Source organism: Crinia signifera, chromosome 2 (assembly GCF_055691185.1).
Source record: "Crinia signifera chromosome 2, ASM5569118v1, whole genome shotgun sequence".
NCBI lineage: Eukaryota > Metazoa > Chordata > Amphibia > Anura > Myobatrachidae > Crinia > Crinia signifera.
In genome coordinates, this window is record NC_139218.1 from 67,568,802 (window position 1) to 67,594,454 (window position 25,653).

General features: G+C 44.1%; 1 protein-coding gene across 1 annotated transcript; it reads left to right on the forward strand.

Annotated features, from left to right (window-relative positions):
- Positions 1–1,500: 1,500 nt before the first annotated feature.
- Positions 1,501–11,513, forward strand: LOC146059778 (uncharacterized). The gene is made up of 4 exons (XM_083172290.1): positions 1,501–1,933; positions 4,477–4,581; positions 7,618–7,687; positions 10,690–11,513. Exons 1-4 carry the CDS (start codon positions 1,631–1,633, stop codon positions 10,977–10,979), a joined length of 768 nt encoding a protein of 255 aa, XP_083028416.1. The 5' UTR covers positions 1,501–1,630; the 3' UTR covers positions 10,980–11,513.
- Positions 11,514–25,653: the final 14,140 nt, after the last annotated feature.

Sequence of the window (25,653 nt, forward strand, 5' to 3'; positions counted from 1 at the left end):
ACCCCTACCCCTTTCACACTGGCCAGGACCCCAGGTTGAACTCAGGAACAACCCTGCTCCATAGTAGGGTTGAAATACTGGGAATTTTCCCTTACACACCAGCGCTAGTCGCGGGTTGTTCCCGGGCCCAACCCGGGAATTTAGGCTGATGTGAAAGGGGTATTATTGGTTTCGTCACCGACTGTGAATAGCCTGGTTAAGCATGCTGCATCACAGGAGTTTAAAAAAAGTCTGTAGATAAAACATTTTACATTTATTTTAGCATAATCATATGTTGCACTTATTATAAATTAGCCACATGTTGCCCGCTCATCAGTCAGCAGCTGCAGGACTTTGGCTTTCACACTGCACTCAGTGTTGAACGTGCCTCTGCAATGAGGCCTGCCAGCAACCACTGACTACCGGAGTCAGGTAGCCGCTGGGTCCGACAGGCAGCCGCTGGGTCCGACAGGCAGCACCAGGGACATACAGGGGCAGATGTACTAAGCTTGGAGAAGAGATAAACTGGAGATAAAGTGGAGATAAGGTAAAAGGAGTTAAAGCACCAAAAAAAATCAACTCAGGACTGTCATTTTCAGTCACAGTTCATTGGCTGGTGCTTTATCTCCTTTTACCTTATCTCCACTTTATCTCCAATTTATCTCTTCTCCAGGCTTAATACATCTGCCCCACAGTTCCTTCTTCCTGACTGATAATGCCGCCTCTGGAGCCAGCTTGCTAGTTAGATTTGCGGGATGATGACATCATCCTTCCGCGAGTCTATCAAGCAGGCTCCGGGGGCGGCTCTATCATTCGCGGTAAGACTCCTCCACCACTACGGCTTCCCCCATGCATGGCACCAACCCTCACCCCAGCCCGGCATGCTACTCCCGGGGCAAATAAAGTAATACAAAATACAAGGCAGTGCAGGGGATTGCTTGCTGTCCTTTGGGGCCCCGAAAGCTGCCGTGTCCCATAGCAGCTGCATCCCCTGCACCCTCTGTAGTTCCGCCACTGCCTGTTTGGATGGGCTGCCAATTCGCAGCCCGTCCGATAATCCATTGCCCACGCATGTGTATGATACGCTGTGCACATGCGGCAGCCAGCAAATGAAGCTAGCTCTAGCTCGCTGCTCACAGGATGATTGACACCCTGCGGGCATTTGGGGTGTGCCGAAAGCATTTCCTGGGCATTCCCTGTCCATTGGAAGGGAGGGCCGCTGACTGATCAGCACCATTTCCCCACGGCCTTTGCAGCGCTTAGTGAGTCCTGGCTCACTCAGCATTGCAAGCATTCGATGGTGAATGATTTTCACCCCTGTGTGCATAGCACCTTAAGATGCCACATTGGATCGCATTGCATATGCGATTATTAGTAAATGTGCCCCTATGGCACCCAAACTGCCACCTGCGCCATGACAATCGTGCATTGTTCTATATACTGTACACCAAACATTTAGAAAAGTACATTTTAATGCAGTTCCTACCATATTCCAGCAGGGGGTAGCAAAGCACAAGAAAGGCTGCCGGCTACGCCGTTTACTTCCTTATTCCTCACTTCCTCTAGTGTCCGTGTATTCAGTGCCAGCAGTGGTGCCCCTTACATCTGTGAGCTGCCCATTGGAGGCGTGCAACAGGAGCAGTGCACCGGCATGGATGCACCAGTGCCTGCTGGGCTGCAGTGGAGCACCCTAGAGCAGAGGAAACACAATGGAGAGAACCTCTATCACCAGATATACTTGTGGAAGGTGCAACAGCTGCCCCCAGAAGTGCACAGGTTCTGTGACCCCCAGTTACCTGCCCCCCGCAGGAAGGAGCTGCTGCAGCTGCTGAGGAGCTTGGAGGATGAGTCAAGCTGTCAGCGCTTGCAGATCCTGTTCTCTTTCTCTGTGCCCAGTCCTCAAGTGCTGGACCTGCTGTGTGCCCAGCACTTGCCCCTGGTTTCTGCAGGAGCTGTGAGTACAAGGCAACCATACATTGGTGTTTTTGGGGTCTTATATAACTTCAGCTAAACTGGCCACTTCTCTAGGAATGCAGATCACTGCAGCCTTTGTCATTTAAATAAATCTTTTCATAGAACTAAAAGTACATGATAAACATGCTGCAGGCATGACATGCAATTGCAGTGCTGCATGGGTATTTCATGTGTCTGATCTGCTAACTTATGACATATCTTGGGTGAGATGCACTTACATTCGCATTGATATTATCATTTTATTGCGTCTTTAATGCGCCGTTAATATTTCACCATATGCTCTCATTTTTCTTCTTCTGCATTCACTGTGCGGTATGCCACACTGATGCAATACCAGTCTAAATCCTAATTGTTGCCTACTGTGCATGCGCCACTTTACAATGGATGCCACTAGCGCCCTCCCTACAGCGTAACCCAGGGCTGGGCAACACCGGCCCTCCAGATGTTGATGAACTACACATCCCAGCATGCCTTGCATCAGTTTCAGCATGGCCACATAGCAAAACTAATGCAAAGCATCCTGGGATGTGTAGTTCATTAACATCTGGAGGGCCGGTGTTGCCCAGCCCTGGCTTAACCCTTTGAGTGCCAATGTTGATGTGAGAGATGTGCAAAATGCCAACCTTGCTCACAGCGAAATATTGGGGGCGGAATATTCATATAGACTTCAAATAATTAACTTCAGATCATTTGCTAACTAAAGTGATTTGTATTCCTAGACTATGGCCCCGGCATTTTTTTTTATAGATATTTTGCATATCTCTCATGGCAATGTTGGCACCCAAAGGGTTAAGCACCTGCTTCACATCTCCAAATATGTTGTAAATCAGTGGTTCTCAACCTCAGTCCTCAAGGACCCCCAGCAGTGCACGTTTTCCAGGTCTCCACACACAATCAAAGGTGAAATAATTAGTTCCACCTGTTATCTTTTAAAATGTGTCAGTGACTAATGAGTGCACCTGTGCACCTGCCAGGTGACCTGGAAAACATGCACTGTTGGGGGTCCTTGAGGACCGAGGTTGAGAACCACTGTTGTAAATAATGCCTCCATTTATCCCCCTTTTATGGTGGTGCTTCACACCTCCAAGAAAAACTGATGCCTCACACCAGGGCTGCCATCAGGGATTTTGGGGCCCAATTAATATTGTTTATATTGAATATCATAGGCAATATCAGTGCTGGTGGCTACCAATTATAAAATATGTAGAGAAACCGAAGTGAATCTAATCCCTCACAACATAACTGAACTTAAGTATTACATATAAACACAGTTTACTTAATTTGATATTTTACATATAAATTTCTCAATAAGAATGTTTTGGCCTGGGGGTGCCTTGAAAACAATTCTGATACTTAAGGTGGCCATACACACGCAGATTTATCTTCAGATCTGGCTGGTTGGAACAAAAACATGGTAATGGATGAGAGCAAATGACAGTTTGCTTGGAAATGCTGGAAAACGGACAAACTGTCACTCATCCATAACCATGTTTTTGTTCCAACCAGCCAGATCTGAAGATAAATCTTACTAGTGTATGGGCACCTTTAAGGGTGCCATGATTGAAAAAAGTTTGGGAACCACTGTCTTAAGGTGGGCATACATCAAGCCAATTTGGACCGATTTCGGCCGATTGCGATCAATCAGCCCAATAAATCGGTTCTTCGTGACATGGGGTCGGGTCCGATGCGCGGTCCCATGCGTATCGGACCCGGCCCCAGGGGTCGGACCGGCGGGACATACGATGTCAGATCAGTCGGGGTGGTGAGGAGCAGTGGGGGCGGGCGGCTGGGGAGGAAGCAGTGGGGCAGCAGCGCGTTACCAGATCAGTGCTGGGGCGGGCGGCGGTGACCATCAGTCTCACTCTCCACTGTCCAGCGCTGTAGCGGGTGGGCAGTCGCAACTATTACATCTTTAAAATAACATGTCAAATGACTCTCCGGCTTTTGATTGGCTAAGATAGAGCACTCTCAGCCAATCGGTGGCAGCGGTTGGAGGCCACTGATCTGCAGTGACCGCAATGATAGTTTTTGAAATGTATAAAAATTATAGGACAAAAATATACCAGAGCAAGATTTACAGAAATATATGAGCCCAAGGGGTATCCAATTACATTTTCAGCCAATAAAATCTGTGTATAATGACAATAGTCATTGTCGCAGTATCCAATTAGATGCCGTTTTTATGAGAACAAAATGGGCACGCGATCACACAAAAACACATGGGATCGGGGACAAGTCCCCGATCCCATGTGTTACTAGTGCAGTTATCAGGGTAAAATGATGCTGGCATTGGGGCTAATAGGCTAGCCCCTACATTACATGCTAGTCACTCCTTAGCATGTTGTGAGCTCTGTGCAGGTTGGTGCTAAATGTACTGGATGTCCACCTTTTAATCTTGGTAATTTCCTTCAATATATTTTTATCTTGCTATGACCAGCTGAAAAATACTCCCATGATTGTATGTATTTCCTTTAAAGGCAAATAATCCTTTCTCTCCTTATCATTGTACTGCTATTCTCCTAGGGCACGGGGTACTGGGAATTCTTACTACAGGGCCGTGGACTTGATGTAGTGGCTTTTGACCAAAACAGCATTTTCCCACCTGAGATGCGTTATACGGAAGTGATGGTAAGAACAATGTAGTGCAATCAGTGAGGGTCATTCTGGTTGGCTCGCAAAGCTGCCTGACACCTGCATGAATGTCCGTCCCCTCGCACGGCGAATGTACCCGTATACGTGCGTATGGATGTTTTGCATACACTCATTCGATGGTCGCTGATCATTTCTCAAGCATTCGCAAATCTAAGTCACTCTCTGGTGACTCCGATTTGCGGTGCCCTGATACGTTAACAGGGCAGGCAGCCGACAACTGGTCACGGCGCCTTTAGCATGGGAATGCAACCTTTGCCAGCTTCCCCATGCCCCCTGCCCACACTATACAAGTCCCCACGTCCGTTCGTAAATGGAGCCTGCACATGGGCATAAATGCTTAACGCACAGGGGAGAGTGGAGCTCAGAATGACCACCAATATATATGAAGTGTATAATTGGCAAGTTCAGTAAACTTTCATTTGGTAAAACTGCAGTAAAAACATCTAATATACCCCCAGGTCTGTAAGGTCCCCTTTCCTCCTCTTCTTTAGAGTGTACATTCTTTTCGGACTGATATATGAAGCTTTGAGGGGAAATTTGTGTAGTGCTGCATCATATCTGCCATAAATCTAATCTATCCACGTGTCCACTCATTTTTATTTTTTTTGCAGTCTTTCCCCGACGTGATTATTTTACAATGAGATTGAAAAGATTATTTATATCACTTTCACATCTCGGCAGTAACCCAGGTCCAGACACAGACCCAGGTTGAATAGGGGTCGAATAGAAAGTGAAATCACACCGTGCGTATGCACCATTATTAAGGTGCGTACACACGGTGAGATTTCACTTTCTATTCACATTCCTTTTGGACTATATAGTACAGATTATATAGTCTTGCCTGCCTATTCGATTTACACTACATGAGAGCGCGCATTGGGATCAAATCTGCATCGAATGTAGAAAAATGATTCGATGCCCATTCGATTTTTCTGTACTTGTTTCCTAGCACGGCCACACCGATTTACATCGGGGTGGTCGTGTCGAAAAAATCGGGTCGATCGCATCGCATGCGATTTGGTCGCATGCGATGCGACCGACCCGATTTTGGACCCGATTTTTTGATTGAATGAAATGTAAATCGGGTCCCTGGGACCCGATTTTACATTGGATTCAATGTAAAATATTCCCTACACCCCCAAATTTAGCGACGTAAACCCCACCCCACGATAGACGCCAACCCGAAGCGTGGCGAGCGCAGCGAGCCCGCGAGGGGCGGCGGTGCGCGTCCTCCGACCTTTTCATTCCCCTACTATCCACGTCGGCGTGGAGTTGAGAATAGAATAGTGTGGCGAGCGCAGCGAGCCACCGAGCCCGAAGCGTGGCGAGCGGACGCGTATACCTGTGAAGTTATACGCGTCCCCTCGCGGGGCTCGCTGCGCTCGCCACGCTTCGGGCTCGGTGGCTCGCTGCGCTCGCCACACTATTCTATTCTCAACTCCACGCCGACGTGGATAGTAGGGGAATGAAAAGGTCGGAGGACGCGCACCGCCGCCCCTCGCCGGCTCGCTGCGCTCGCCACGCTTCGGGTTGGCGTCTATCGTGGGGTGACGACGGGGACATCTATAATGTGAAATGGGTCATATTGGCCCATTTCACATTTTTCACATTTTTTTAAAGGTGAGATGGACTTAATCAAGTCCATCTCATCTTGTGCCATTATAATGGCACAAGACCGACGCGATCCTCACGATTTCAATGTTAAAAAATATTTTAACATTGAAGCCTATGGGGAAATCGGGGGCATCGCGTCGGTCGCGTCGGGACCAATGTTAATGGTCCCGTCCGACGTGATGCCCCCGATATTGTACCTTTGCCGGCAAAATGGACCTGATTTCAAAGGAAATCGGGTCCATCGTGTGGATCGTGTACCTTAACTTAAAGGTACACGATCCACAAGATTGTGGCCGTGCTAGGAAACAAGTACCGATTTTTCTATTCGATTTCGATTCGATTTTTCTTTTATAAGCAAAATCAAATAGAAATATAGTGCATATCTCACCGTGTGTACCCTATATAAGTTGACAATCCTTTGTCTTTCTCCTCATACTGGTTATTTTTCCTGCATGATAATCATTAATATCCATGAGACAAATCTGGAGAAGAGCCTGGGAAATTATGATGATGAGTTAAAGATTCCTGTGCATGCAATAATGTGATTACTGATATTTATATAATATTATGGGTGCCATTTTGCAATGATTGCTTTTGCTATGCAGTCTGGGAGCAATATTAGTGCCCAGGATCAGGGCCGGTGGGACGCTCACCTGCTCACAGGGTGGGGGGCTGATGCGGTGTCCACCGCTGAGTCTGGGGGGGCTGATGCGGTGTCCACCGCTGAGTCCAAGGGGGGTCGATCGCGGCCATTGCCGAGTGGTGGGGGGAACTTGAAGCGGCCACCGAGCCCGGGGGTGGGGAGAGGGATGAGTCCAGGGAGAATGCGGCCACTGCTGCCGAGACCGGGGGGGGGTTGGTGTTTTGAAGTGGGCATTGCCGAGTGGTGGGGGGAGCTTGAAGCGGCCGCCGAGTCCGGGGGGGAGAGGAGGGGACGGGGCAATGCTGCCGAGTCAGGGGGGCTAGCATCAGGAATGCTTAGCATATTGGTAAGTCGGAGATGCCTGCTGCGATCTCTCCTTCATATATTGTAGGGCTATTTAATATTTGCAGGTAACCCCTGAAATGGGTTGTTTTCAGGGTCACAAATATTGTTTGATAAATGAGCTCCTGTCTTTACTGTATGTTCCTGACTCAACAGCCCTGTTCCCTAGCATGCAAGTAATCTGGCTCACACCCATTTTCAACACCCATTTTATTATGCCAAGCATTAAGTTTGCAGAGCTCAACTTTAATTTTTAGAAACACATTTCTTCATATACAGCAAAAGTTGTAAAACGGCAAAAGTCTCACTGCCAAATGTCTACATGTTTTCTGTGTTAGCATTATTATTTCTTATTATTACACTGGTTACAGGGCACTGGTCCAATCTCTGAACATACAACTTGTTATATCTAGACTGGAGGTCCAGAACTTTTGGAGAACTATCCAGATAGAGCCCTGTTCCTGGCCTGGCCCGATGCAGATGGTAAGAGACCTCCTCATGGTAATTGTCTAACATGAATCAAAGGTTTTTTTTATTTTTTTTTTAAGTGGACACCTTGATGAAATGTGATGAAATGTTCACTAAGAAAAAAGGGGGTCATTTGGTCGACAGTCATTAGGTCAACATGGGAAAAGGTCGACATGGTTCTAGGTCGAAAGGTCATTAGTTCTACAGTTCATTAGTTCGACATTGTCTAGGTCAACAGTCAAAAGGTCGACATGGGGTTTTTCACTGTTTTTTGAGCCGACATGTGCCGACAGGCGGTATTTCATGCCCTACCATCCACTAGGGCGTGGTGGGAGAATAAAATAGTTTGCCGAGCGTAGCGAGGCACCGTGCCTGACGCATTGCGAGCGATGCAAGGGGATGCGGTGCACTTTAAACTGTGTCCATGCCGACTGTGTTTACATTTAGGTAAAAAAACCAGTGAAAAACTTCCCATGTCGACCTAATGACTGTCGACCATAATGCTGTAGACCAGTGGTTCCCAACTCTGGTCCTCAAGTACCCCCAACAGTACGTTTTCCATGTCACCCAGCAGGTGCACAGATTATTCAGGTACATTTTAAAAGATCCACAGGTGGAGCTAATTATTTTACTGATTCTGTGTGGAGACCTGCAAAACGTGCACTGTTGGGGGTACTTGAGGACCAGGGTTGGGAACCACTGCTGTAGATCAAATGATCCCAACCCGAAAAAAGTGGTGCTGCTCATAGTAACCAAGCAGATGTTCCAAACTTGCCCAGAGACTCCAGTTCTTTTGGACAGTGTGCAGATCTCCAGCATCCCACCTGCTTCTCTGCAGTACACCAGTTTCCAAACCTCCTTGCCTATGGTTACACAGTTCCTAATGTAACAGTACGTAACAATAGCTTAATATGCAGAAATGAAAAAGCTTTCTTAATTGTGAAACCATTGTATATAAACATACTTTCAACACTCAGGCCCCATATGATGGCATCAGCAGCATTTCCAAACTATTTATACCAGTATTTGTACCAATGTTGGCATTGGGCAGATGAACTTGATGCTGGAATGTGGACAGACCTGAATAGAGATCACAAAGTCATGATTCAAAATCATGTATTCAGGTTGTTATATACATTCTGCTGGGTTTGTCCTTTAACAGAACCTAAAACTTGGCCCCTTCGTTGCTAGGGAAGAGTTAGGCTTTCTCTGCACTAATACCCCATAACTTCAAGGGACATGTAGTATTCCTCGTCTTCCCAGCTGGCAGGGTGCCGGCATTCATAATACTGGGGACAGCATCCCGACTATCACCAGGAGTCCACCGCCGTAAACCTAACACCAAGGAGGATGCCGGTGCCGGAATCCCAACTGCCGGGATACTGAACAGTGAGTAACCAGGGAGCGGTAGCATCAGGCTGGGTAAGGGGGGGTTAGCAATAGGGAAGGACTTAGGTTTCGGCTGTTGGTGCATGGATGGGGGAGAGGGTATTAGGGTTAGACTGCAGATGGGGAGGACTAGGGTTAGGCACTTAGGGTGAGGAGTTAGGCTGCAGAGTAGGCGGGCTAGGTAAAGGCGGCAGGTGCGGGGGTTAGGGAATAGCAGATAGGCTTAAAGTCAGGCTGCAAAGGGGAGGGATACAGTAGGTTGCGGGCAGAAAGTTAGGGGTGGCAGGGGGACGGTAAGTATACTTGCATGACCTCTGTCGTGTTTCCCTCGCCTCCCCGCCATTCTACATACTGTACTGTGTATGTATGTATGTATGTATGTATGTATGTATGTATGTATGTGTGTGTGTGTGTGTGTGTGTGTGTGTGTGTATATAGAATTGGATAAATAGTCCCCTCTTAGTACAAAGAGTATTTTAAATATAAACTCTGGTTCATTCACTTTACAACATGGACATCAAGCCTGTTCTAGTGGTTCAACAGGAAACAGTTTCTATGTGAGCCAAAAAAATCACCTCACAGCCAGGAGGTATATTCTCAAATCAAGCTCTGCATTCCCGCATCATCGCTGACCCTGCTACTCAGCTGCTTATATTACCAGCAGATGAGCTGCAGAGTGGACGTCTTTCCATAGTGTCCCGCTAAAACGGGAAAAAAAAACTCAGTGTGTATGCACTGAGTGTTTTTCAGCCGAGCGATGTCCCCCATCATCATTAGCCTTACACACTGGGGGAAAATGCCCAGTGTGTATGGAGCTTTAGGTAAGAGTCTTCTGCTCTTCAACAAAACATGAATGTAGGGAGAGGTTCCATGTGAGTGTTTGGAACCTGCTAAACATAGCGACTGGTGGGGGGTATCAGAAAGGTTTCCATAAAGGGATGAGTGAAGTAACTAAAGGAACTACAAAACAACCAACTAGTATAACTATTAAGAAATCAATCAGTACATCTTATTTGGCAGAAACATTTTATTTTTTATTTATATTTGTTATGTTCGAATACTCACTAAAAAGTGGGAGCAGTTAGGAATAAAAAATGGTGGAGCCTGAATTAATTGCTTAACTGCCCTACCTGTAATTGCAATTGCAAACTCTATCACAGGGGTCCTCAAACTATTTTGCTCTGGGACCCCATCAGACAATAAAAATAATGACAGGACCCCAGCAAGTTACTGCAGTAGGTCATCATCAGGTGTGGTAGTCAGCAGACAGCACATACAAGGCAGCATTGTGAAGGCACAAAAGTGTGTGAGGAGTCTAAAATAACAGACAATTCAACAGATTTTTCAGACTCCTTCAATCAATTACTGAGATTAGAAAAGTAATCACCCTGATGGTCAGCAACATGGAGTCGCGACCCCATGCTGAGAAGGTCAGGACCCACTTTGGGGTCAGAACCCACAGTTTGAGAATCGCTGCTCTATCACAACGAAGGTGTAAAAACATTACATTATTTTGTTCAACAATCTGTTAATTACTGGCATACACACCAGAGGTGAAATGTTATAACTGACCTGTAGCAGACTACTATAGCATGTAGTCTTACTTTACAGTATGTGTTGTTTTTCAGAATCTTCCCACTTCTCTCTGGATTGTCTAATTTTCTTCAGGGGACAAACTCTTTTCCATGTGGGTGAATTGCTTGGCGAAACATTGTCATCCAACCCCTGGGGACAATCCACCTCTCGTGACTTCCAACTTGCTCTGGCCGAAGACTTCTGTTGTGTGAAGAGGATCCGGCTGCCCAGGTGGCCAGGACATGTGGACTCATTCAGTGTGTGGAAGAGAAAGAATCCACAGTTTGTCCTCTGTGATGGGGCCCATTTCCAGTATGTGGAGACACAGTTTGAGGAAGACTAATAATCACATTGTTTGTACAACTGTCGTGTCTACTAAGAGTCATAATCAGGATTCAAGACATCTTCCATGGTGGTGGCAGAATGTGACTAGGCCTTCACTAATACAGTGTTTTACCTACCTCCATCAAATCCTACCGAAATCTTCCATCACCGCCAGTGCTTGTTCTATTGTGAATGTATTTCTTACTCTAGTGCTGCAAGAGGAGGATCTGTGAGCTTAATAGGTGGCCTCAGGGTAAACGTGTACTCTTCCATTTGGTAATTCAGATTCTTCGTTCTTGTAGATGTTTACCAAATAAATGAATAGATCCCTATGGGAAAGGTGCTTTCATCATATTGAAAACATATGTTGTCATAGAATGTATAGATCGTTTTATCCATGTTTTTATGTGCTCCAGTTAATGAAAGTGGACAGCCCTGTAACTTACTGTATCTGCAGAAATGCAAACACCAAATGCTTTATATCAATGTGAGTTTTCCATTGTGACAGTATGTCTAAGAAAAGTACAGTAAAAAGTCACTTATTGAAACAATGGACCTGAGCTGGTGACTCATTTTCTATATATAAATAGCTCCATATGCTTAAGTTGCATATTTTGGGGTCAATCCTATTGGCTGGGGAGGATTCGCGAATCATCACGGCATCGGGCGCACCTCCATAGTGTTACGAGCAAATTTAAGCTAATTCATCCCAGCGAAGGGAACACGATTGGATGAAATCTGGTGGTGTTGCCAAATGCATGGAAACGGCACTCATACTGCACCTAACACCCTTCACGGCTAATAAGATTGACTCCTTTGGCTGTTATCATATGTCTTCTCTAAAATATTAAGGAAATTAACCACAGTCCAATCGAGATTTATTGTGGTTTGTATTATGCCTATGAGATTGTTTTTACATACCGTGACCTGCAGCCCTCACTAAATATGCCCCATGTGCTTCAACCAATCATGGTTCTGGTTCCATCAGTCCCCCACGTGTTTGCATGGGGGAACGATGATATGCGCATTTACAGAGCTTCTGTGCGGGCGTCTTCGCCAATGTCGGCGTGGCACTTGCACAGGGGGAGGGGTGGACAGTGGTGGTGGCGGCGATGGGGAATGCGAACGCCCAGCATTCCTGTGCAAATGCGGGCAGGACTAAGTGTGTCGTCAGCCATCCACCCTGTCTTCACCATGCTGCCCAGCAAATATGTCAGTCTCCACTCACTTATATTTGCGAGGGCTGGTGAAATCATTGGATGGTTGCCGACCATCCACTGATTTAACCTGCTGTGGGCACAAGTTGCGACGGGATGTGGCGGTGGCAGGGGGTGGGTGCCACAACTGCTCAATAAGCTACTAGTTCACAACTTACCAAGCAGATAAGACTCAGGACCAGGATCTAATGAAGTATTTGTGGGTTCCAGTTACTGTATAACCGGTTCTGTCTGTATATAAGCGGGGTCAGGTGGCCTGGAGCATTTGATGGGTTTTATGCAGATACTGTAGTTGACCCTGAAATTTTGACGTAGGTCAACATGTCATTTGGGAACAATGACAGCATGCAGTTCACATATTCACATGTTAGTGTTAGGCTGCAGGAGGAGACTACAGTAGGGGTGTCATGGTGAAAGTTTGGAGATCAGGGTTAGGGATAAGTATTAGATATATGGAGATACTTACCGGAATACTACATGTCAGACTTCTGTGCCAGAACTGCACATCACATGACCACCGGGGCCTGGAAAAGTTGTCCCTGGGACCAGATAAGTGACTGCTGGGCCGCTATGGATGTTAGGGCAACATTCTATCATGTCAGCGTCATTCGTGTAGACATGATAGACGCTGACGTGGTCACTGTGGACATTCTAAGCAATGCACGTAAGTAAGTAAGAAATGTCACCGTAATATACCAAACTCGTAACCAGTTACAGAGGTTTTGTGTAATATTTTCTTAAAATAAAACAGAAGGGAGACTAAGGGGGGTATTCAGTCCCGTTCTCGGTCAGCTCGACCGAGAACATGCAGGCGGGATTTAATGTCCCGCCTGCCGGGGACCGAGAAGGGGGCATGGCCGGGAACAGGCGAGCTGCAGCCGGCAGCTCGTCACTTCCCGGACGTTCTCGGCAGAACGAGCCCGACAGCTAGTGATGTCGGGCTCGTTCTGCCGAGAAACCCTGCTCAATGCTGTCGGGGAAGACAGCATTGAATAGGGCCCGGCGAGCATCTCCCCCACGGGAGATGCCCGCCGGAGATTGAATATCCCCCTTAGAGACATAAAGTACCAACCAATCAGCTCCTAACTCCTGTTACAGGCTGTGTTTGAAAAATGGGTACTTGTTTCCTAGCACGCCCACTCCGATTTACATCGGGGTGGTCGTGTCGGAAAAATCGCGTCGATCGCATCGCATGCGATTTGGTCGCATGCGATGCGATCGATGCGACCGACCCGATTTTTTGATTGAATGAAATGTAAATCGGGTCCCTGGGACCCGATTTTACATTGGATTCAATGTGAAATATTCCCTAGACCCCCAAATTTTACGACGTAAACCCCAAAAAATATTTTAACATTGAAGCCTATGGGGAAATCGGGGGCATCGCGTCGGTCGCGTCGGGACCAATGTTAATGATCCCGACCGACGCAATGCCCCCGATTTTGTACCTTTGCCGGCAAAATGGACCTGATTTCAAAGGAAATCGGGTCCATCGTGTGGATCGTGTACCTTAACTTAAAGGTACACGATCCACAAGATTGTGGCCGTGCTAGGCAACAAGTACCGAAAAATGTCATTTAGGAGTTGATTGGTTTTGTAGTTTCTCTCCCTACTTTATTACTTTCTAAAGCGTATACATTTGCCTCAAATTATCGTAACAACTTTCATCATGTTTTTGTACTTTATTTGTACACGCTAGCTTTCTATAAACATCAGCCGTGTGCTTTAACTGTATTTTTGTATTAATTACATTAGTACTATGTAATAAATGTTTTGAAATTGTAGGTGCCAGCCTCCTAGAGAAATATAGCTATAAATCTCTAGCTTCCATTGGAAGATACAGATTGTGACCTGGAGCATTTAATGGGTTGTATGCAGATAGACTACACAGAAAAAAACCTGGAACATTACTGTAATCTGCCAGAAATGTAGTGATGCATAAGGAAAGTATGTACTATGTAAACTTGACTCATATATACACCCGTTGGGTATGCTTGCTCATTGTTTTCCTAGCCAGCCTTTGGGAAATCCATGCTGTCTTCATATAGCCTTATCTTTATTCCATGTCCCAAAATCAGAGAGCATATACTGTACTTATAAAAGTTTATTCTAGAGTGCAGTGCAAATATACACAGATGTTTACCATTTTTACTCTGCACCAAAATTAAGTAGAGTATTCAGATAGATATACTGTATGGCCTTATTCAAGGGAGATTTCTGATGTTTGCTGAACTGCGCATGTGCACACCAGGTCTTGCGTTGTCGGATGCAGTGCGGCTGCAGACCTCAGGTGAATGACAGGCCCCAGATGTTTGGGGGCGGAGAATGTCAGCCAACCAATCATTTCTTCTGTAGAACACACTCTTCTTTATGAGGGTGGTGGAGCCTTTATTTTCTCTGAGAGAAATATCATAATTAAAGCTTACTTTCAATAACAAATACCTTAATTTATATCCATAGGCGTCTTTATTGTTATCCTACATTTGACTGTGACATATGGGGTCGATCCTATTAACCCCGAAGGGTGCGAGTTCCCGTTCGGGAGCCATTTTAACGCTGAAAACGGCACCCGAATTAACCCTAACTCGCACCCTTCGCAGGGCCAAATTAGCTGAAAATTGCTCGCACCCCTATGGAGGTGCGACAACGTTTTAGCGAATTCGGGCTGCCATAATGTGCGCCCGGTGTCGTGACAATTCGCAAACACCGGGCGCATCCCTTCGGGTGTAATAGGATCGACCCCATGGATCCAGGTTTTTGTGATAGGGGCGGAGTGAAAAAGTTGCATTTGAGATATTCAAAATTGGCTAGGGTGGAAAAGTTGTGACTTGACCTGAATAAGAAACGTGCAAAAGCGTTTTGCTATATGTCAATATCTTCTGTTCCGGCAAGACACCTAAAGTTTCGCTTTTACCAAACGTATGAAAAAGTTCCGATCTAGTTAAAATTATGTCAGGACGTCTTAGAGTGGATCATTAATATACTTAAGCATAGTAAAAAAAAAAAACACACTTGTCCTATTGCAAATTTACTGACTTTGGTGGCAGAAAAGTAAGGAGCTGATTGGCTGGACGTTTATCTCTCCTTATCACCCTTGCATTTATCTCTTGTTAAGGCTTAATACCATATAAGCCTACTTTTTCAGAACATTTTTATGCTGAAAAAGCCCCCTCAGCTTATACTCGAGTGAGGGTCCCACTTGAGTCAATAAGTTTTCCCAGTTTTTTGTTGTGAAATTAGGCGCCTCGGCTTATAATCGGGTCGACTATATACTCGAGTATATACGGTACATCTACCCCAGTATTTTATACACTTCTGTTTATTATCTTTAATTGTGGCAGTTTATTTAAAAAAAAAAAAAAAAAAGAATTGGTCTGCAAAACAGTTTTGCATCTCCTATTTTAGGAACATGATTGGGCGGCATTAGAGCATATAATTATGCAAAAGATTAGCCAATATATTAAGTTAAATATGTTAAATAGCATTATGCTGTAATAAACTAATAAATCTCATGTTAAGAAAAATAAAATCAAGAACATTGCTTAAAAAATAACAGATTTCAAAGATGCACATACAGTATTGTCTTCTTAAGGTAGCCATACACGGTGCGACAGGGCAGTGCGATGAGATGCGCGTTCCCGTGCACATCCCATTGCACAGCACATAAAGTCTGTGCAGCCCGTGCTTTTAGTACTACTGTAGATGGCATTGTATCTAGTACAAAAAGCACAGTGCTGTAGCACATTATATACTTTTTGTACTAGATACAATGCAATCTAGTACTAAAAGCACAGAGTTCATTGCGCCGGGTATGGGCACCTTTATTGTTTTTTTATGTTGTGTTTTGAGTTCAGTTTTATACAAACCATTTGTGATTGATGTCCACTATTATTAGACTGTTCAATTGGGTAAGTAAGCACATAAAAAGGAAATAAAGTATTGCTGATCAATCCTGCCTAGTAATTAACAAAGTGATGGGCATATTCTGTATGTACTGCTGGACACCACTGATAGAATTAATAACTCTCAATAGCATATCCAGTAGACTTTGTTGTTATTTTCGGTACTTGTATTTTGGCGGCGCCCCCGATCTCCATCGCGCGATGAGTACATTGCGTCGCATCGCATGCGATGCAACGCGATTTTTGCCCCCTATTCGATGAAAGATTGTATAAGCACCCTAATGTGTGCTTACAATGTTAAATGCACCCCCACGCCACCCTCCCACTATAAACGTGAACCCGAAGCGTGGCGAGCGGCGGCGGTATGCGTCCTCCGACCTTTTCATACCCCCACTATCCACATCGGCGTGGAGTTGAGAATAGAAAGTGTGGCGAGCGCAGCGAGCCACCGAGCCCGAAGCGTGGCGAGCGGACGCGGATACCTTCACAGGTATCCGCGTCCCCTCGCGGGCTTCACAGGTGTCCGCGTCCCCTCACCACGCTTCGGGCTCGCTGCGCTCGCCACACTTTCTATTCTCAACTCCACGCCGACGTAGATAGTGGGGGTATGAAAGGGTCGGAGGACGCGTACCGCCGCCCCTCGCGGGCTCGCTGCGCTCGCCACGCTTCAGGTTCACGTTTATAGTGGGAGGGTGGCGTGGGGGTGCATTTAACATTGTAAGCACCCATTAGGGTGCTTATACAATGTTTAATTGCATCGCATTGCATTGTATGCCATATACAATGGCATACAATTTTTAAATTGTATGCCATTGTACAATATCGCGCGATATCGCGTCGCATCGCATACCATCATATGCCTTATGGTATGCGATGCGATGGGCGCCGCCAAAATACACAAATACCTTATTTTCAATACACACAATACTTGTAGTTTCACAACAGCTGGAGGGCCATAGTTTGGACATGCCTGGTCTAGATGGTAAATGGGTATAAGCCATTAATAAACCGTTTTTAGTGAATGGCAAGAAAAAAAATAACGTTAAAATCATATCTATACATACCAGTGATCAATTATTGGTGATATAAGTGCTACAAATACTTTAGGTATAATATTATGAAGCTAAGTTTCGCCATGGACCATTAAAATGAAATCTAAAAATATAATATACAATAATCTATAGTTTACATGGTAAGAAGAACATGTTTATAAGGGTTACATCGGAGCTAGGTGGTAATCATACCATTCGGCAATATGATGGTATAATACTGAACACTCCAAGGAGTTTGGACTCTTTTGCATAGGCTCCACAAAAATATATATAGAGAGACCGTAGCAGGGGTCTAAAATATTATATAATTGATTCAATTATAAGGTAAATTAACTGAATATGCATATATCATCAATATCTGAGCTTTACCTACCACATTCTTGAATTTGACATAGAAATAGCAAAATGAATCCCAGAGGATTTTTTTAACCGAGTACAAGGATTTGTGTTCTAAACAGTGTAAAAAGTATGTACAGTATTAATGAATTTACTGCATATTCCACTTATTCCACACACTAATTCATACAGCTGCTCGTATATATCATTATTTGTGGGTAACATATATTCCCTTCTACAGATGAAAAAAATCAACAAACCTGGGTAAATACAAAGTTCTACATTAATTCATACAGTGAAAGCAGGGTGTATACAAAATACATAATACTACCAGCAGTGTGGTTTACCCTTTAGCTCTCAATAATCAGATACTCTGTGTGGCAGGCATGTCTGTCTTCCTATAAGTGACAATGGGGCTTATTCTGGTTGACTCGGTAAGCTGAAAGGATCGCAGCTTACCGAGTGCCAGAAAGCCCGCCCCAACAATAATACACCTCCACCATTTCCCATCGCAACCATGTGAGGCGATGTGTACCGTAGCCCATGGATGGAGAAATTCATTTGATGGCTACCGACCATCGAATGATTTCTTCTGGGCTCACAAATAAAAGTCAGTGGAAACTGACTTTTATTTGCATGTGTCGGGACGAAGACAGGGTGGCCCCCACCGGCATCCGTAACCCCGCATTCCCATGTGAACGCCTAGCGTTTTCATTGGGATACCCATGAAACACCGGGCGTTCCCAGGGGTGCCACCCGACTCCACCGCCACATGCCCGGGCAACTGTGCAAGTCCCCATAGCCGGTCACCCAGGGAACCTGCACATGAAACTATTATGAGCATGCGCACAACAAAAACATTGTCCCCCCCGTGGGAACATGCAGTGGACTGAACTAATCAGAATTATATTACATATACATAATAGTTGGAGTTAACAGCTGGGACTTCCTGTTCCGGGCTTGGGTTTCCAGTTCCGGTGGGCGCACCATAAAGTGTATGTTATGACGGGTAATTTTAAGTGCCAGGTGCAATAAAATTAAGTGCTAAATAATGCATCGGTGTACTATAAGTACAATAACCACTACCGGGGACAGTAGATTAACCGCTACCGGAAACTACCGGCTTCAAACGTTTCAATATGAGTACCGCCTAAGGGGTTTCCATTTCCGGTGGGAGTATATGTATAAACTACAAAGCCAGGATTTCCACTTTTGTGTTCCAAGCAATGCGTTCCACCCGGGTGGCATCTGTTCCTAGAGATACATTAAGGGCAAAAAAATTCTGTGATTTACAGGAGGCATTTTTGAGTAAATGAAAACAGTGAAATAAATATAATAGTGTACATAACACTTCTGTTGATGTGATGTGTAACATCCATTTGCAGGCTTTGCTAATGAATCATCCTGGCAAATGGGTGGCGGCCAGGCCACCATTTGCAAGGCGGGGTTTGCAAAATCGTAGCCTTGCGAATCAACCAGAATAACCCCCTGAATACATACCCAACACATTGCCATGATACAGTACAACCATAGCAACGTATCTCTGTATCATAATATAGAGCTCTCTCTCATAACCTCCAATGAATCACTCAAGAGATTCTTAGCTGATACAACAGCATTTCAGACACATACTGCATGCACAGAATAAGATTTATGTATTCTCAGAAGCGTTTATGACTCATCTTGAGCAAGAAAGTATCATCTACTGTAATTGTGTTGGAATCTATGGGGGAAATTTACTAAAGGAAATTTGTAAAAAATAGGTGTATTTGTATCCAGAAATACACTTATTTTTTACATTTACTATCCCGAAAATACGGCAATTCGTAGTCGTATTGATGTTCTATCAATACGAATACGAATTGCCGTATTTTCGGGATAGTAAATGTAAAAAATAAGTGTATTTCTGGATACAAATACACCTATTTTTTACAAATTTCCTTTAGTAAATTTCCCCCATATGTTTCTACAGTGTCAGGTTAACTACAGTATCTACTGGTATTCTAGAGTTTTTTTTAACCATAGCAACACATATCTTAAGTTGCTATATCATACCTTCCAACTGTCTTGACTTTTGCGCGACATTCCCATTTTTGGGGGGATTAACCTGTTTTTCCACCCACGTGCAGCACGGTGCCATTCGGAGATCCCCTGTGACTCAGCTGCTCTGCTCAGAGCAATGGTGAATAGATGCTGTGCGCATGCACACAGCATTTATTCACAGGAGACAGAGGGGCTAGAGGCATACCAGCAGCTCACAGTGCTGGGCATGCTGTCATATTGATGTAATAGGGGGTGAGGATCATGATACAATTCCAGTCTCCTGTACCTGTAGATCCGTTATCTGAAATATTCCAAAAAATTTGTTTTTTTTAAAGAATATTTCGTTTTTGTTCCCCCCCCCTTGCTCCTTTTTTATACTTACCAAGTCCCCCGATGTCCACGGTGACCTTCAGGATCTTTTTCAACGTCTTCATTGATCCCTGGAGTGCATTGTGTGAGTCTGCGGGTGCACCGGTGACGTCACCGGCACGCCCGCGAACTAGCGCAATGCACTCCTGGGACCGCAAGAGGATCCTGAATGCCAAGGTCAGGCCTCTTTCCGGGTGCCGGCACGGCTTTGCCACGCATGACTGCTAATTCTTGGACTTTTAATGTTGGGAGGTACAGTATGCTTTATTATTACATGTAACAAACACTCTGATTACTAATGATTCAGGTTTGTAAAAACTTCAACATTTCTGCATAGTAATTTTTATTTATTCTATCATCTACCATTACCTCTTCACATATACACACTAGTGTAACCAACTGGGTCTAAGCAGGGTCACCATATTCTCCACCATATTCTCCACCCTTCCCGCACTTGGTCCTACCCCTTCTATGTTGTTCTCCTCCCACCCCCTCTTCCTCTCTAATGTGCCTTTGGGGTATATTTAGTGTCAGACTGGGGCATGAAGGGCCCACGGGGAATGCTTTGGTAGGGGCCCCTGTTTAAGAGTGTGGCCAGTCTCCAGAGGGGGTGTGGCCAGCCACCACATTGGTTTGTCTAACCATTAGAGAAAACCTGGTCTGGACCCCTTGATAAATATATATTGTAAATATTGCCGGTGCATACATGATAACGTGTCAGATTAATAACAGCAATGCACTATAAAAATAAACCACATTCCTGTGTACAATCCAAATGCACAGTCTGTAACCGGATCACTAGAGGTGGAGGTGCGGGCCCCAGGCAGGGGGTTTTCCCTGTGCCCCTGTGATCCAGTCCAACCCTGTGTCTATGTACTAAGCCAAGGAGATAAATACATTTTACAGAGATAAACTACCAAACACCCAGCACCTAACTGGCCATTTATAAACACAGACTGTAACATGGCATTAGGAGCAGATTGGCTGGTATTTTATCTCTGTCCAATTTATCTCTCTGCCCCACCTGCAGTGCACATGGTTTTGTCCATTTGAGAAGGAATTTGCCTTTGCGAGTGAACCAGAATAGGGGCCAAAGTGTATTTGTATTTCAATATAAAATATACTTCTTGCATATCAGAGTCAGGCAGATTGGAACATGAAAACCACTTATTTCTTTGGACCCTGGTCAGTGAGAGACGAGTGCGCAGTTTGTGGTGGCTTGGCCATTATTTTCATGTGATTATACAGTAAATGATTTAGGATTTGGTACATATGATTTACAAGAAACATTGATATGCCTTTATGTGAATGTGAGTGGAAATGGCATTGATAGTGATCAATGCTGCATGTGCAAAGGACCAAAGAATACTGTGTAGCCTGCTGCGTGAGCAATAAATATAAGTTAGAATCAGGCCTACAATATAGTAGATTAGTATCTCGCATCAGCTTTTATGCCATAGAAACAACTGCCTATATGCAAAACATTAAGCTACATAGTGCTTATTTGTAACCCACATTTATTTAAATGTGTAATTCCATGATTTATTGAAATAGTTAAATGGTAATTATATGTATATGCAAATGTTGTCATATAAATCTAGAATTTAAAAAATAATATTGGCTGACTAAAGATTATTACTACCTAATACTGGTACCAGTGTGATCAATATAGAATAATACTGACCAGATTAATAGAAAACATGTGTTACACATAGTCGCCATCATATAAAATGACACCATTCTTGACTGTATAATACATATAATACATAATTCAGAGATACTAAATAGTTTAATGACAGTCAATACTGCTTATTGCTAAGGTACAGTACTTTGGCTATAAGATATTTCAGTACAGGTTGAGTATCCCTTATCCGAAATGCTCGGGGCCACAAGTATTTCGGATAAGGGATTTTTCCGTTTTTTTGAATTTTTTTGTAACATACTGTACTTACCTGGTCTCCCCGATGGTCCCCAAGGTGTCCCCCGGCTTCCACAGCGGCCTTCAGGATCTTCTTCAGTGGTCCGAGTGGTCCGAGTGGTACATTGCGTGAGTTTGCGGGTGACGTCACCTGTGTGTCCGCGCACTGCACCCCTGGTACCGGAGATGCCACAGAAGAGGATCCTGAAGCCTGCTGTGGATGCCGGGGATGTGGTATCAGAAAAGGGGCAGGGGGGGGGGGGGGGCAAAACAAAAAAACCTGAATTATTCTTTAAAACCACGGTTTTTGGACTATTTCATTGAATTTTGGGAAATTGAGAAAATTATAAAGCGTTAACATAATCATCTCTATATTGAATATACATAGACATTAAGTGCCACTAAGATAGTATAACTGAAGTGGTGTCAAAAAGAGTAAACTTCTTTCTTGCCCAAGGGTCTACAACAAAAGAAGTAGTCAGTGTCTAAAATACATACAGTAGATATGTTTTTGTACATATTCCCACAGGTGGGGGGTTGGGGGAAAGCTTAATACAACAGCTCACCTTCAACTGTATAAGTGTGTGAGTACTGGTATGCTAACAAGCACTTACAATGGGATAAAGGGCTTCTTTTGGTTTTGCTAAAGGCAACCAGATAATGAATAATAAAAAGTTTCTTTCTTCCCTGTACTTGAGTTGAGATCCTCATAAAATCAGGAATGTGAGAAAATCTTCGTAAATCTGGTCCGTGGGGTACATGATTCTGTCCAGGGCAAAAGATTCCAATTGTCTGAAGGCGCTGCTGTCTGCTCATAGAAAACACACAATGATTGCCATAATGAGCCTTTTAGGAAGTCGTTACAATGAAGATAATGTTTCAGATTTAAGAAATGATACAGAATACCGCCACATTCACTAAATCCAAAACATGACAATGAACTTATTATGGGGTTTCAGTTTAACAAAATGATAGATAGATATCTGCAAGGCACAATTTTGCGGGATGTACTTCTTGAAAGGGAGTTCTTTACTGGGCAGTAATTAATCTAAAATAAAAATATCTGATAATTATTTATTGTACGGTAGACATTTAAAAAATAAATAAAATAAAACGATAAAGTGTGTTGTGTCTGTTCCCTTACATCGGTCACGGTTAGGGAGGAGGAGATTTGCTGTAATGCATAAACTTCAGTAATGGACACACTATTCCAGTTTACTGGAATGAAAGAAAACTGCTAATTTCAAAAGTACATACTGTATATTGATGTCAAATAAACTTACAGAAGACAGAGAAGAAACTAGGGGTGCAAGGACCCTCCAACACACACTCATATGCACACATTATTTTGTTTATCCTGCACCATATTCTATCCTCTGAACTCAGTGATTCAGTGATATTCACATGGGCCTAGAGCTGAAATTTAGTAACGGCCTATTGTGTCTTCCTAGTGATGTGGAGCTGTGATCAATGTGGTGTGAGCGTGACCTACATATGGAGCGCCTGTCAGCCAGCCTGCAGGATCGCCAGATGTACTGAGCTGACGCAGGCTGGCGGATAGGTACTCCATCTGATGGGAACACGCAAGCGTCTCACACGTTCCCATCAGCAAGGGGGAGGGGAGTGGAGAAGACGTGACGTGGAGCCTTCCACGTCACATCTTCTCCAGCATCAAGAAAAAAAGGGTCAGTTACCAAAGTAACTGAAGGGGCGCCTGTATGAGTGGCTTCTGCCAGCGGCTGTCAATAAAAGGGGTTGTCAGTCCCTATAGAAAATAGAAAAGGAGAGTGGTAGACTGCGCTTATTGATGAGGAAAATTAAAAAAGTATTTTAATTGTATAATAGCAAGCTACAATGTAAACACATGAATTACAATAAACACAGTAAAAAAGGAGGGGGGGGGGAGAGGGGAATGTAAAATGCTGCATCCACTGAAATAGTGATATCACCTTTGAAAGTCCACAGTTCAATGGGTAGCCGGGAGATGAAATGATCCTTTTAGGCTTGGCCACAGCGGTGCTCGGTTGATACTTCTTCCAGATTAGGTATGGGGGTTGCAAGCCTCCCAATTGGGAATACAAAGTGATGTTGAGACGTCCGCAGGATGACTCTGGGTGGGTATTAGATAGGCGGCTTGCCTTCAGAAAGTGAGTGCCTCACTCCAGGTCAAATGGGCCGATGGTGATAAGCAGGTAAGGATCTCCAGTTAGCTTGAAGTGGAAGATGGTGATGATGGAAAGTAGCGTGATGGGTGGGCAGTATGGAGCCTTGGCCCATCTATAAGATGAGCCAGGACACATTATATTTAGTTGGAAGGGGATGCAGTACCATCTGTATAACAACTTACATGTGTTCTCCTATATTTAAGGCAAATAGAATTAGAGGCAGAATTGTCCCAAATCTCAGTCGTCATAGGTCAAAGTATAGAGGAACGACCGCACCAAGACTTATTTACATTGTTTTTAACCCCTTACCGCCGCAGCCTGTTTTTGCCTTCCTGACAGAGCCCTTTTTTTCAAATCTGACATGTATCACTTTATGTGGGGATAACTTTTTTTTGCTTTTACTTATCCCAGTGATTTTGAAATTGTTTTCTCGTGACACATTGTACTTCAAGTTAGTGGTAAATTTTGGTCGATACAGTCTGTGTTTTTTTGTGAAAAATACCAAAATGTCATAGAAAAATGGAAAATTTAGCAATTTGCAAAATGTTAAATTTTCTGCTTGTGAGACAAATAATCATACCACTCAAAATATTTAATAACTAACAAAGACCATATGTCTACTTTCTGTTTCCATCATTATTTCAACCTCCTTTTAATTTTTTTGGACACTAGGAGGCTTAAAATATGAATAGCAAATTCTCAAATTTTCAAGAAAATTTCAAACACTGATTTTTTTAGGGACCAGTTCAGTTCTGATGTGACTTTGAGGGACTTGTATGTGAGACACCCCCATAAATGATGCCATTTCAAAAACTGCACCCCTCACAGTATTCAAAACAGCATTTTGGAAGTTTGTTAACCCTTTAGGTGTTTCACAGGAATTAAAACAAAGTGTAGGTGAAATTTCAAAATTTAATTTTTTAGCAGATTTTCAATTTTAATACATTTTTCTAAGGAACACAGTAGATTTTACTAGAGAAATGATTCCCCCAATTCTTTTGTTTTCATAAATATCCTATATGTGGCCCTAGTGTGCACGTTGACCAAACCACAGGCTTCATAATAGAAGGAGCACCTACTTGATTTTGGAGCCTCCTTTTTATGAGATTATTTTTTAGGCACCATGTAGGATTCTAGGCACCATAAGATGCTAAAAGTTAGGAACCCCCCCACAAGTGACCCCATTTTGCAAACTACACCCCTCAGGGAATTCATCTAGGGGTATAGTGTACATTTCAAACCCCCAGGGGTTTCACCAATTTTGGTACAACTGAGCTGTGAAAATGAAAAATTACATTTTTTTACACAAAAATGCAGTTCTGGCTCAAAATTTTTCATTTTCACAAGGAATGAAGGAGACAAAGCACCCCAAAATCTGTGCCGCAATTTCTCCCGAGTACGGCAATGCCTCATATGTGACCATAAAATACCATTTGGGTGCATGGCAGGACTCAGAAGGGAAGGAGTGATATTTGGATTTTGCAGCACAGATTCTGGTGGAATGAATGGTGGGTGCTATGTCGCATTAGCAAGACCCCCGAAGCACCAATACAGTGGAACCCCCCCACAAGTGACCCCATTTTGCAAACTACACCCCTCAGGGAATTCATCTAGGGGTATAGTGTACATTTCAAACCCCCAGGGGTTTCACCAATTTTGGTACAACTGGGCTGTGAAAATGAAAAATTACA